This window comes from Danio rerio, chromosome 11 (genome assembly GCF_052040795.2).
Source record: "Danio rerio strain M-AB ecotype USA chromosome 11, GRCz13ab, whole genome shotgun sequence".
Lineage (NCBI taxonomy): Eukaryota > Metazoa > Chordata > Actinopteri > Cypriniformes > Danionidae > Danio > Danio rerio.
This window is the reverse complement of record NC_141031.1, coordinates 32,185,609-32,199,627: the sequence shown is the minus strand read 5'-3', so window position 1 is coordinate 32,199,627 and position 14,019 is coordinate 32,185,609. Positions and strand designations below refer to the sequence as shown.

At 41.1% G+C, this 14,019-nt stretch overlaps 2 protein-coding genes across 3 annotated transcripts in view; one reads left to right on the top strand and one right to left on the bottom strand.

Annotated features, from left to right (window-relative positions):
* Positions 1-1,582: 1,582 nt before the first annotated feature.
* LOC137496709 (uncharacterized) lies at positions 1,583-6,815 on the bottom strand. The gene is made up of 3 exons (XM_087273836.1): positions 6,711-6,815; positions 6,580-6,623; positions 1,583-6,500 (listed from the first exon to the last, which is right to left on the bottom strand). Exons 1-3 carry the CDS (start codon positions 6,737-6,739, stop codon positions 1,885-1,887), a joined length of 4,689 nt encoding a protein of 1,562 aa, XP_087129962.1. The 5' UTR covers positions 6,740-6,815; the 3' UTR covers positions 1,583-1,884.
* Positions 6,816-10,299: 3,484 nt separating this feature from the next.
* arhgef10la (Rho guanine nucleotide exchange factor 10 like a) overlaps positions 10,300-14,019 on the top strand; it is a 236,506-nt gene continuing 232,786 nt past the window's right edge. For both annotated transcript variants that reach the window (XM_087273828.1, XM_087273829.1), the window contains exon 1: positions 10,300-10,571. The gene's annotated coding sequence lies outside the window, so the exon portion shown is untranslated. The remainder of the gene's footprint in view (positions 10,572-14,019) is intronic.

The following is a 14,019-nucleotide window of genomic DNA, read 5'->3' as shown; positions in this document are numbered from 1 at the left end:
CCCCCTCTCACTCATTACATTCGTAATTGGGTATGAATTCGTCGAATTAGGTGTTAAATTGTTTTTTTACATAATTAGGTGCTGCTTTTTAGCAGATAATGCTTCTATGTTTGTTATTGTTTTCATTTGCGAAAAAAAATTATTGATAAAAGTGTTATAATAAACCGCTGTGAGTTTACTGCAGGTGCTGTGTGATGCGTGTGCACTCGAAGGAGTCAGATTTTGATACAACTTTCCCTCTACTCTTGTGGGTGATCACATGGTTTGCGCTATGAACTGGTCACTAACTGAATGAAGTCGGAGCACACAATTATGTTTCGTTAAATAAGTTGCATATCAAATTTACATTTCAAAACTGTTCAAATTTTGCCAACCCACCAATGCCATTTTTTACCCACACAAATTCAAAACTACACAATTTGGCAGGAAACCACCCAATCTGACAACACTGTTGTCAACACTGAAAGTTGGAGGGGTGTAGTTAAGAATGTTAGCCCAACCAATACCTGACAGACAGACATAATCTGAGAATCTAACTGGAAACAAACAGGAAGTGCATTTTCAGATTTTAATTTTAGATGACAAAGACAAACAATTCCTAATGCAATTCACAAATTAATTGTTCACCACAAAACTAGCAATGCGGGCTAACAAAATAAGGTTAGTTTTGATTTCATTTGTACTTTAAAGGAAATAAAAGGGAGGGGAGTGGAGGCACAGACTGGACTTTCTGGTGAAGAGCCTAGGGTTCGTTTCTGTGTGGAGTTTGCATTTTCTCAGAATGCAATGTGCTGTAATGACATTCCCATTCTCTATAGTTGTACTTAGACGATGTTGCACTATTTACACAGCTGTGGTGAATATACATAGCATAGACATTTTACTGTCTTTTCTTTGTTAAACTTATAAAACTATTTCTAGATGTGCTGATGATCACAGAGAGTTGGAACAGATCTTTTAATTCCAGTTTCTTTGCAAGTCATGTTTTCTGAACATGTTTATAGGTGTTACTGCAGAGACATGTTAGTATGTACCTGTCAAACAATTTGCTAGGTAGAGACAAACCACACTGTCACATTATTTCTGAGAAACATGCCAGCAGTAAAAAGTTATGATGGTTTCAATAATACTGCAACAATTGAAATGATTGCACACTTAACCCAATTGGATTTACAAGCCATTCATACAAACATCCCAAGCCTTCGCAAAAGATAGCCTGGAAAGAGTCACCCACAACCTATGAAAGTGATACAGCACACACCAATTAATAATAAAAAATTTAAACTTTAAGTGTTACCTATTGGTCTGCTTTTAGCTGTGGTATGCAGTAAGCAAAATGGAGGTTAGGTGCTTTACTTAAGGGCAAGTTAGACAGCACCTTGTTAGAGATAAATCACTTCCACCAAGTCTGGGAATCAAACATACAACCTCTGGCTTACAAGTTTAGCTCTAACCATTAGGAACAAATGCATTCTAGAGTTGTAAACTAACAAATACAGTAACTGCACAAAATACAGTAACTGCACTACCAGCACATTACATTTAATTTACAACCACCTTTTGAAGCAGAGCATTCTTGAAACAGACATGTCGCACCACAATTCAAATTTGCCTTCTCTGAACATTAAGAAAATATTTTCAAAAAGGTTTAAATGCAGTGTATTTGAGGAAAAAAAAAAAAAAAAAAAATTCTGGGAATGCCAAAACCTCGGTTTGTAAAATCTTCTACCATTTAAACTAAAACTTGACTAATACACACCATAGACTCTGGCATGGAGACCAAGAGCACTTTAAACGAAAAGAGGGGAAAAAAAACCCACAAAAGCAACATGTATTTTTTAGTGAAATTTTATTTTAAAACAGAACAAATCTCAAGCAATGCAGTTATGACTTCACCTGCTGCAACAACCTTGACATGCTGTAAGGAACACGCTTCGGAGTAGTCTGGAACTGAAGTTGCAATGGATCCAGAAAGCCAGGCTGGAAAACAGACTCATAGGTTGAGGCTTCTGATTGACCTTGTGCTGACTGCTGGTCACTGATGCGCGAGTCATACTGGTATGTAGCAGGTGTCAGCTGTGCAGTATTAGGCTGGGACATAGACTGGAACCAGGTTGGTGTTGACTGCAGACCACTGGATTGGGGAACAGACTGATAGCTGACTTGTGCTGACTGTGAACCACTGGGTGAGGGCAAAGACTGGTACCAGGTTTGAGCTGACTGCAGTCCACTGGGTCTGGGAACAGACAAATAGCTAACTTGTGCCAACTGTGGACCACTGGGTGAGGGCACAGACTGGTACCACGCTTGTGCTGACTGTGGACCACTGGGTTGGGCAATAGACTGGTAGCTGGCTTGTGGGGACTGCAGATTAGTAGACTGGGGGACTGATGGGTAACGAGCTAGTGCTGCAAGTAAGCCACTAGCTGTGGACACCGACTGGTAGCCGGGTTGCCCTGACATTTGGCCACTGGGTTGGGTCACAGACTGGAAGCTAGCTGATGACTGCAGACCACCAGGTACGGGCAAAGACTGGTACCAGGCTTGTGATGACTGTGGACCACTGGGTTGTTGGACAGTTTGGTAGTTGGATTGTGATGACTGCAGACTACTAGATTGGGGGGCTGACGGGTAACGACCTAATGCTGCAAGTAAACCACTAGATGAGGACTGGTAGCTGACTCGTCCTGACTGTGGACCACTGGGTTGGGAGACAGACTGGTAGGTTGCTTGTAATGACTGCAGACCACTTGGTGAGGGCACAGACTGGTACCAGGCTTGTGCTGACTGTGGACCACTTGGTTGTGGGACAGACTGGTAGTTGGATTGTGATGACTGCAGACTACTGGACTGGGGGATTGACTGATAACGAGCCAGTGCTGCAAGTAAACCACTAGCTGTGGATGCAGATTGGTAGCTAGGTTTTCCTGACTGTGGACCACTGGGTTGGGGAAAAGACTGGTAGCTGGCTTGTCCTGACTGCAGACCAGTGGGTAAGGGCACAGCCTGATAGCGGACTGGGACTGAATGCAGACCACTGGGTTGTGGGACAGACTGACTACTGGCCTGTGGCACATACTGATAGCTAGCTTGTACAGATTGCATGGGACTGGGCTGGGACTCAGGCTGGTCACTGGTTTGGGATGATGGCACACTACTGGGCTGAGGCACAGGCTGGCCACTGGTAGGGGAGGGCAAACTACTGGGCTCAGGCACAGGCGTGGAATCAGTTGGTACTGGCTGCGTTGCACTGGGCTGGGATACAGATGCGTCACTTGGCTGGCATGCACACTGGTAGCTGGCTTGTGATGTCTGACTACTAGGATCAGACACAGGAGGGCCACTAGGCTGGCATGAACACTGGTAGCTGCCTTGTGGTGACCCACTGGATTGGGACACAGATGGGTAACTAACTTGTGCGGAAACCAGGGTACTAGTCTGAGACTGGGGACTACCAGGCTGGGACACAGATGGGAAAGGAACTTGTGCTGAAACCAAGGTAATGGGCTGGCATGCACACTGGTAGTTGGTTTGTGTAGACTGCTGGCCAGTGGGCTGGGAGACAGATGGGTCACTGGGCTGGCATGCACATTGGTAGCTGGCTTGTGCCAACTGTGGTCCAATAGGCGGAGACAAAGACGGGTCACTGGGCTGGCATGCACACTGGTAGCTGGATGGGATTGATGGCTGGCCACTGGGCTGGGACACTGACGGGCCACTGGGCTGGCATGCACACTGGTAGCTGGCTTGTGCAAACTGTGGTCCTTTGGATGGAGACATAGTCAGATAACGAACTTGCGCTGAAACCAAGATACTAGACTGGGTCAGAGACTGGTAGAAGGCTTTTGCTGACTGCAGACTACTGGGCTGACATGCACACTGGTAGCTGGCTGGTCCTGATGACTGGCTACCAAGCTGGCATGAACATTGATATCCAGATTGTGCTGACTGCGGTCCACTAGGTTGAAACATAGATGGGGAAGGAACTTGTGCTGAAACCAAGGTAATAGGCTGGGATGGAGACTGATTTTGGGCTTGTGCCGACTGAGGAATACCAGGTTGAGACACAGATGAGCTACTGGGCTGGCATGCACACTGGTAGTTGGTTTGTGCTGACTGCTGGCCAGTGGGCTGGGAGACAGACGGGTCACTGGGCTGGCATGCACACTGGTAGCTGGCTTGTGCTGACTGTGGTCCAATAGGCTGGGACAAAGATGGGCCACTGGGCTGGCATGCACACTGGTAGCTGGATGGGATTGATGGCTGACCACTGGGCTGGGACACTGACGGGCCACTGGGCTGGCATGCACACTGGTAGCTGGCTTGTGCAAACTGTGGTCCTTTGGATGGAGACATAGTCGGATAACGAACTTGCGCTGAAACCAAGATACTAGACTGGGTCAGAGACTGGTAGAAGGCTTTTGCTGACTGCAGACTACTGGGCTGACATGCACACTGGTAGCTGGCTGGTCCTGATGACTGGCTACCAAGCTGGCATGAACATTGATATCCAGATTGTGCTGACTGCGGTCCATTAGTTTGGGACATAGATGGGGAAGGAACTTGTGCTGAAACCAAGGTAATGGGCTGGGATGGAGACTGGTTGAGGGCTTGTGCTGACATCAAAATACCAGGCTGGGACACAAAGGAGCTACTTGGCTGGCACGCACACTGGTAGTTGGTTTGTGATGACTGCTGGCCATTGGGCTGGCATGCACACTGGTAGCTGGCTTGTGTCGGCTGTGGTCCAATAGGCTGGGACAAAGACGGGGTACTGGGCTGGCATGCACACTGGTAGCTGGATGGGATTGATGGCTGACCACTGGGCTGGGAAACTGATGGGCCACTGGGCTGGCATGCACACTGGTAGCTGGCTTGTGCAAACTGTGGTCCTTTGGATGGAGACATGGTCGGATAACGAACTTGCGCTGAAACCAAGATACTAGACTGGGTCAGAGACTGATAGAAGGCTTTTGCTGACTGCAGACTACTGGGTTGACATGCACACTGGTAACTGGCTGGTCCTGATGGCTGGCCACTAAGCTGGCATGAACATTGGTACCCAGATTGTGCTGACTGGGGTCCATTAGGTTGGGACACAGATGTGAAAGGAACTTGTGCCGAAACCAAGGTAATGGGCTGGGATGGAGACTGGTTGAGGGCTTGTGCTGACTGCAAAATACCAGGCTGGGACACAAAGGAGCTACTTGGCTGGCACGCACACTGGTAGTTGGTTTGTGATGACTGCTGGGCATTGGGCTGGAAGACAGATGGATCACTGGGCTGGCATGCACACTGGTAGCTGGCTTGTGCTGACTGTGGTCCAATAGGCTGGGACAAAGATGGGCTACTGGGTTGGCATGCACACTGGTAGCCAAGTGATGCTGATGACTGTCCAGTGGTCTTGGACATTGACGGGACAACGGGCTGGCATGCACACTGGTAGCTGGCTTGTGTTGACTGTGGCTCATTGGATAAGGACATCACCATAACTTGTGCTGAAACCAAGGTAGCAGACTGGGACAGAAACTGGGCTTGTGCAGACGTCAGCCTACTGGGCTGGCATGCACACTGGTAGCTGGCTTGTGCGGACTGCAAGCCAATGGGCTGGCATGCACACTGGTAGCTTGGTTGGACTGACTGCGATATACTGGATTGGTACAAAGACTGGAATTTTTTATTTGCTGACTGCAGACCACTGGGCTGGGACAAGGACTGGTACCAAGATTGTATACTACTGGCTTGGGGCACAGACTGGTATGTGGCTTGTGGGAACTGCCAAGCACCAGGTTGGAGCACAGGATGATAACGAACTTGTTCAACTTGCAAACCAGTGGGCTGGGACTCAAATGGGTTCCAGGCTTGTACTGACTGTAGACCAATAGATTGAGGGTCAGATTGAGAGCTAGTTAGGATTGGCTGATTGACGTTTTGCAGTCTTAAGGGGACATTGCTGGCTTGGTTCGGCTGTTGGGCCAAAGACTGGTAAATGGCTTGAACGGATTGGTGGCTTGTTGGTGCTGACAGGCTAATAGGCTGGGCAACAGATGCAGAGCTGGCTTGAACGTTGGACTGGTCAACCAGTGGTGAGCTGGCCTCGGTTGGTTGTTGGATGTCAGGTTGAGACTCACTACTAGTCTGCAGTGACGCTGAAGTGGGTAGGGACTCATTGCTTCCCATTTCATCAACTACAGTGGACACAGAACTAGAAACAAGACTTTCACTACTGGCTGAAGATACAGGAGTGCCTTGGGGTTGACCTCTAGTATTGGACACAGAATCAGGCTTATTTAAATTGGGCACCACGCCAAAACCTGAAAAGCCAGTTTGAGGATTATAGCTTGCACTGTCATATACACCTTTAACTGAACCATAAGTCATATTGTTGGGTATTAGAGGCCCAGTGGAACCTCCTTGGTCATACAAATTCCATGGTCTTAGCCCATCCATCATGGAAAATCCAACATTATAAGACCCAGGATAAGGTTCACTGCCATAAACTACAAACAAAAAGAAAGTCAAACCTAGACACGAGGGAAAAAAAAGAAAAATCTTAAACCATGATTGGATAAAACTTACCAGTTTTGATCTGGCCACGTAGACAGAGAAGTGCTAAAGAGAGCCTGTAAAACAAAACAATTTCCTTTAGAGTTTGAAAAAACAATAGTCATTAAAAAAAAAAAAAAATAATAATAAATTTATGTTTGTACCTTAAAAGTCGGATGGCAGGATCCCCCATTACAAACCCAACACAAAAATCACTTCCTCAGTAATTAAACCAGCTCAAAATAAAATGTTACTGTTCCCCAACACATACTAGTGAGAGTGAACCGGTCTTTTTTATAGTGCATGCAGCTCCCTGACAATTCATTGTCATGGCAACTAATGGACAATTATTAGGTTCAGGTGTCTGTGATCATGATAACTGAGAAAAAAAGACAGCACGCTAATCATTTCCTTGGAATCAAATTGTTTTAAACTAGTTGGGAAAATAAGTGTTTGCAAAAGTGTGCAAAGTTGTGATCTATCTTCTACAATCTATTGTCTACAAATAATAAAATAAAATATTTGGTGATTTTCACATTCCCCTTTCACACACTATACTTTTTGTTAGTTTTCACTCTACATGGAGTGTTGCTACTACTTTTGATCATGCTGTTTTAGCTATCTTGCTAAATTACCAATAATTAAGTAGATAGCTACAATGTGAATGGTGTTGTTAGCTAAATAATGTGATAGTAATGCCATTATATGTATTGTGCATGTGTATACAAATGAACTTTTCCTAATGCTTGGATTATATGGTTATTTTTAATATCCCTAGTATTCTAAAAAAGAAATCAAGCAGCTGCTGCCAATTGAGAGGTGTGTAGGTGTTCGATTATGTTACAGTAGGTGGTAGAAAGTTGTTTACAAATAATGCTACCTCGTGAAAATTACATGGACATTTGTATATAGTGTTTGATAATTAACGCAACCAACGCGTGGCTAATTTTAAACTGTAGCAGTCAACGAAAAAGATCATTTTGATAATAAAAGCTATGATTATTAAAACGATGAGCTGATTTCTTAAATAATAATGTTAATTATCAAAATAATAGATAATTCAACAAGCTATACATTTGATCATGCCTATAACTGTCTGAAAACAGCAGATCTAGAGGACATTTAGACACTGTAAGTGCTCAAAAGACACTTTTTTTTTTTTTTTTGTAAGACAGGTGTTTGTATCTACATATATGCCTGTAATTGAAGTAATATTAGATGCATAGTTTGTATTTTGCCATACAACTTGCAAATCAAACATCCATTTAAAGCAGCAGGAATGCAAACTTGCCACTGTTTGTTTTATATTGAAAGTTGGTCATCTTTGAGAATCTGCTGAAATAGCAATCAGAGGTTACTGTAGGCTTGAATACACTCAGTATCCCACACAATACTAAAAACCTAAATAAAATTGATTAATAAATGAGATGTGAATATCATGTGAGATTTATGAATAGCTCATATTTGTATGAATAATTGCTATAATTTGTATATAATTAATATATGATATATACCACCTGTACAGTAAGATAATATTGTTTTTCTCAGGTTTTAAGCCTGATGTTAAAATAAATGATCTCCAAAATGTTTTAATTTATTTTACCTGTTAGAGTCTAACTTATCGGTTACATGGTGAGTTAAAAAATAGATTTTGTTTTGGTAATCTTTTAATAAAATCTAACCATTTGCTTCTGTTTTGAAATTGCAATCCATCTCCAATTTCCAAACTGTTAGTTTGCTGCAAGTGAAAGATGAAAGAAAGACAAAAAGCCCTGACCTATTTAGTATTCCATTTCAGTTAGAAATACATCACCATACCTACAATTCAATTCAATCCTTTAATTTTAATTCTCTAACATTTACAGAATCATGGCAAAAATGGCAGTTTTTCTAAATAAAATATCTATTTAAATACATACCCTCATATTTCTGTCTTAAAGATTTTTGTAAGCATTGTGGAATATTGCATTAAGAAATGCTTAAAGAAAATTGTACATTAAAAAATAGTTGTGATGGGACCGACCACATTGTAAACATCTGATTTGATGTCTGTCCTCACAACGGTTCGGTATCTTTTCCTCCCAGAATTGTCTTAAAATAATGCTCCCAAAAACTTGAAAACTGTGCTTCCTAAAAGCGGTCTCTGTATGCCCTCATATTTCTGTCTTTCATATTTTCCGCACACTTATTTTAATACTGTGTTAAAAATGCTCAATGAAAACTCCAATGCAGATATATTTTGAAAATTACATTAAAACAATTGTACATTAAAAATAGATGTAATGGGACTGACCACATTATAAAACATCTGATGTGATGTTTTGGTCATTCTCAAATCTCTTTGACAATGTCTGTCATAACATTCATTCATTCATTTTCTTGTTGGCTTAGTCCCTTTATTAATCCGGGGTCGCCACAGCGGAATGAACCCCCAACTTATCCAGCGAGTTTTTACGCAGTGGATGGCCTTCGAGCCGCTACCCATCTCTGGGAAATATGTCATAACAGTGGTTCAGTATTTTTACCCCCCAGAATTGTCTTAAAATAGTGTTTCCAAAAACTTGAAAACTGTGCTTTCAAAAAGTAGTCTTGCGTCTCCAAAAGCCACTGTGTTCATTGCATTTTGTCTTTGTTTTTTGTGATAATTTATGGTAAAAGAATAAAGGTCCATGGTGGCTTTTATAACATAGTAAATTTGGTTTTTCTTTTTATTGTTTGCCACCAGTTTATCAGAAAGTGGCGACTTTGTTTGTTTTGACTTAAACAGTGCATTATTCCAGTTTAATTAGCATCTTTGATGGGAACAGCTACCAACATAACCATACCTAAAATTTATTTTTATTTTTATCTTTAATTCTCAAATGTTTACAGAATTATGACAAAAAAAAATTTTCAAAAAAAGTTTAAAAAAAAAAAAAATGTATATATATATATATATATATATATATATATATATATATATATATATATATATATATATATATATATATATATATATATATATATATTTATTTATTTTTTTTTTTTAAATGCATGCCCTCATATTTCTGTCTTTCATATTTTCCATACACCTATTTTTGTAAGCATTGTGGAATATTGCATTAAAATGCTTAATAAAAACTCCAAGATGCAGAAAAATTTTGAAAACAACATTAAAAATTTTACATAAAAAATAGGTGTAAAACATAAGCTGGATAAGTTGGCGGTTCATTCCGATGTGGCGACCCCAGGCTAATAAAGGGACTAAGCCCAAAAAAAGAAAATGAATGAATGAATAATTTCATTGTCTCATTTGAGAAAGCTGATTTCATGATCTATATTATGATTCTATTGTTTTTTTTTAATCAAATATTTATTATTTTTTTTAATGTATTGCATCAAAAAAAAAAAAAAAAAAAAAACAGAAAGGAAAATGAATTTGAGAAATACAATCTCCAAAGTCATTGTTTCTGCTGAGTTTGCACAACACTGAATGGTCACCCACTTAGCTAATACTATTTATTCCACTTTTGGCCAGCTTGAGGATGCCGTAATCCCTTGTCTCTCTTTCTGTCTTTCTCCCTCCCTCTCTCCTTCAACGGACTTGTCCTACACTGTTTTCCCCTTTAGCTCTAGAAACCCTGCCCCTTGGTCATCTAACCGGACTTTAATTGGCTGAAAAGTCTGGCAGCAGCTCAGCCATTGGTGGAGCTTAACAGCCTTTATACTTGTTCAGCAGGGGAGGGAAAGAGCGAGGGAAAAGAAAGGAGTGACAGAGGCACATTCAGCCTACGAGAGCAAGGAGGAGTGGAGCTGTCGGTGCATGGAGTAGGGAACTTGCTGCCTGTGGGAAAGTAAACAGCACAGGCTATTTGCCGCCCTCTCAGGGGCCTCAGTCCGGCAGCAGTGGCTAAGCGAGGGATGAGGATGTGTTCAAAGAGGCTGCTGATTTCATAGCAGGAAGTGCATGGGAGGCTGTTGGGATTAAAGTCCCTCTTGGGAGGTACTGAGGCTTTCCTGTGGAAGTACTACTAAGGACAAAAAAGGTGAGTCCTGTTGTTTTATTGGTCTATCAATTTCACTTTTTTTTTTCCTCAGATACTAACACTCCCCGTTCATTCAACAAAGCATGCAAGGGCTCCATGAAAAGGGGTCTTTTCTCTTGAGTGGGGGGTAGGAGGAGAGAAGACAGAAGAGGAGGCTGTGAACTCTCCCTAATTCCAGAGGCTCACTGGGGAACAGAGGGATCTTACAAAACTCCCTAAACCCAAATATACTCACCGACTCACAGATGGCTAAAGGGACAGTCCAGTAATTATCCAATTGCAAAATATTCACTTTCTCTTGACAAAAAGAATTTAAGGGTTACATGTTTGACAGGGTTTTGTACTGTGAACCGAATTCCATTTTTAGAATAAACCTTCCGTGTAACATAAATCAAACCATTCACACTTCTGAAAGACGTTATACTTCCATACATTCATTTTTATGAGCATTGTGGAATATTGCTTTAAAAATGCTTAATGAAAACTCCAAGATGTGGATAAATTTGGGAAATGTAGATAAAAAGATAGGTGTAATGGGATTGAGCACATTGTAAAACATCTGATATGATGTTTTGGTCATTTTAAAATCCCTTACCCAAAGTCTGTCACCACAGCGGTTCAGTATTGTTACTTCCTAGAACTTGAGCGGCTGTGCTCCCAAAAGCTGTGGTGCCCCCAGGGGTGGCCAGAAGAGGCCACGCCAAATCTTGGGGTGGCACACACAAAAAAATGTATGAATTCAGTGTAATGCTATATTTTTGTTTCTGGTAAATGAAATAATGTGTTGTAATTCATTTAATTAATTACTCTTGAAATATCGCAATTTATTCCTAAAAATTGTAATTCAATAAAATCAAAAAATAATAATATTTAGTTTACAAACACTTTTCATATATATAGACAACTTTTCAGTCATTTTCCACATACTTTTGTTGTACAGCATACAGTGTATGCCATGTCTAAAATGAATTAAGAATATTGAATTAATTAATGAAATTAAGAAATGAACAAAAGGCATTACGATATACACACACACTCACTATACAGACTGTAATAATATCATATATCCATATTCCTTTTTGAGCCACAAAATTATTAGTACAGCTTCTTCTATTAATGTACCGTAAGGTAAATATTAAATTGCTATTGCTGTCTATTGGAAGTGTGTGTATGCTGTCAAAGATGATCGGGAAGGGGAAGGGGAAGCGGAAGCGACTTTTCCTATTACAACCAATTTTTTTCCTTGTAAATTTTCATCCGCCAGTTTGCCAGAAGTTGTCGATTTTATTTTAACTCAAACAGTGCAGTATTCCAGGTAAATTTGCATCTTTAATGGGAACAGCTATAGATACTTACAGATAACTTTGAGGTTGACCTACTTGCAAGCACATATCTGATTTACAGTGAAACTACAGCTATTTTTTGTGACTAATTCCCTTTTGTGTGGTCTTGAGTGGCTTTGAAAGCCTGGAACTTCTAATCTGCGTCTAGCTGCCACTCAACTTTAACAGACTTTCCATTGGATTTCCAGAGTTGGATTGCTTAAAATGGACTGGCAGTTTTGGCGTCATTAGCAGTCCATTCATGTCCGAGAGAGAGCTGCAGTACAAACGCACCCTGTCAGTGGTCTTTCCAATCTAAAGGGACTTTTGGGCCTTGTGGGATGACAGAGGCATTCAATATGTATAACCGCAGCGGATGTGACACTAGATATTGGGTGGAGAGAGCTCCATCTGCTTGTTATAGAAATTGAAGGTTTCTGTCTGACACCCTAAGGCGTAGTGAGAAAGTGAAAAGTGTTGTACGAAGCCCTTTGCCCTTTTTGAAAACACATTATACAGTGAGTGAATGAGAGAAATGAAACGCTATATGTTCAGAAGGTGAAAGGGGAGCTTGTACTTTTTATGTGATTGTTTCAATAGGCGTGAAAAGGCAGAATTGAACAGATCTTTTGAACCTGTGCTGGCCTAACCACATCATGCTTTCAAGCTTTGATAATGCGAATGAACATTTTAAGTCAACAATGACCTGTTACATGACTCTCTTTGTTGTGCGTTTTATGGTTATACTGTGTTTTGGCATCACTATTATCAGATGGCCAATGGAATTCTATGCTTCAGTCATTTACACATGGTGACTCTGGATTTGGTGTGTTTATACTTTGCAGGTTTCATTTTATTAAAGCAAATGCTGGCTTTGTTAGGATCATTTGATTTATTGTCAACTAACAGCTCATCACACATCTCGGTGCAATGTATTTTAATTGTGCTAATTTGCATCATTAACAATGTGATTTAAAGGGCGGCTATTTTACCCCTTTTACCAGATTTAAGATACGTCTTTTATGTGTCCAGAATGTGTCTGTAAAGTTTCAGCTCAAAACACTCATTAGATTATTTATCATACTTTTTTGAACATTGGGATTTTCTGCTTTGAACACAAAGTAGCTTTTTTTGCTGCCTGTGCCTTTAATGCTAGTTCTCCCTGCCCAACGTTCCCATATGCCTGTCAGAGTGTACCTGAGTCTTCACCCTGGCCTAGTCAGATAAACAGCACAGTGACAAACATGAAGGAAGCATATTTCTTGTAATGTATTTAAGAAATTCTACAGTAAGATCTTTCCCAATGAAATTAAGTAAAGATGGTAAAATCGCTGGTTTAAAAACATTTTAAATTTGTAAAACTCATTCTTAATCACATCTGATGATGATTTATGATTACTGAGAGCTGAACAGAGCTTTTTATCCCAGTTGCTTTGTGTATGTCCTGCCTTGTTGATATGATTATTCGCGTTACTACTTTATATATGGAGACATGTTTATACATGGCTGTCAATCAAATCTGTGGCCAGGGAAACCGCACTTCTGTCACGTTGTGGGGGGCCTCAAAATTGAGAGGATTTGGATCCTGTTTTGATGTCAGCAAATAAATAAAGAGACTTATTGTCTTTATATCACCCCAATACGACTGTGGACAGACTAGATTACAGCTTATGGAAGATAATTTTCATCATAGGTACTCTTGAAATAAACTGAATCAACTTTAAACTGCAGCAATGACAATTCTGGGTGGGGGATGGGGGATGGGGACTGCCGATTTTGCAGTGTCTATTTAGGCTAAATGCAAATAGCGCACCTTGTAGGAAAAAGCTAATTGAGTGATTCCCGCCCATCACCATTTGATTGACAGAGACAACATAACTAAAACAGTAGCGTGAGTGGCGTAGCTCGTAAAGCGCATGGCAACTTGTTTTGACACGATCATGAACCCGGTTCGAATCCAGCGTCTGATGAACTCATGGGCTTCCCTTTGGGTGCTACGGTTTCCCCCACAGACCAAAGAGATGTGCTATAGGTGAACTGAATATACTAATTTGGCCGTAGTGTATGTGTGTGAAGGATTGTGTGTGGATATTTCCCAGTGTTGGATTAAGGCTGGAAGAGCATCC

Excerpts from the sequence above, each read along its gene's own strand:
- LOC137496709 (XM_087273836.1), bottom strand. The coding sequence starts at position 6,739 with ATGGGGGATCCTGCCATCCGACTTTTAAG. Across the intron at positions 6,624-6,710 it reads CCTGCCATCCGACTTTTAAG|GCTCTCTTTAGCACTTCTCT; the intron begins GTACAAACATAA and ends TTTGTTTTACAG. Across the intron at positions 6,501-6,579 it reads ACGTGGCCAGATCAAAACTG|TTTATGGCAGTGAACCTTAT; the intron begins GTAAGTTTTATC and ends TTTTGTTTGTAG.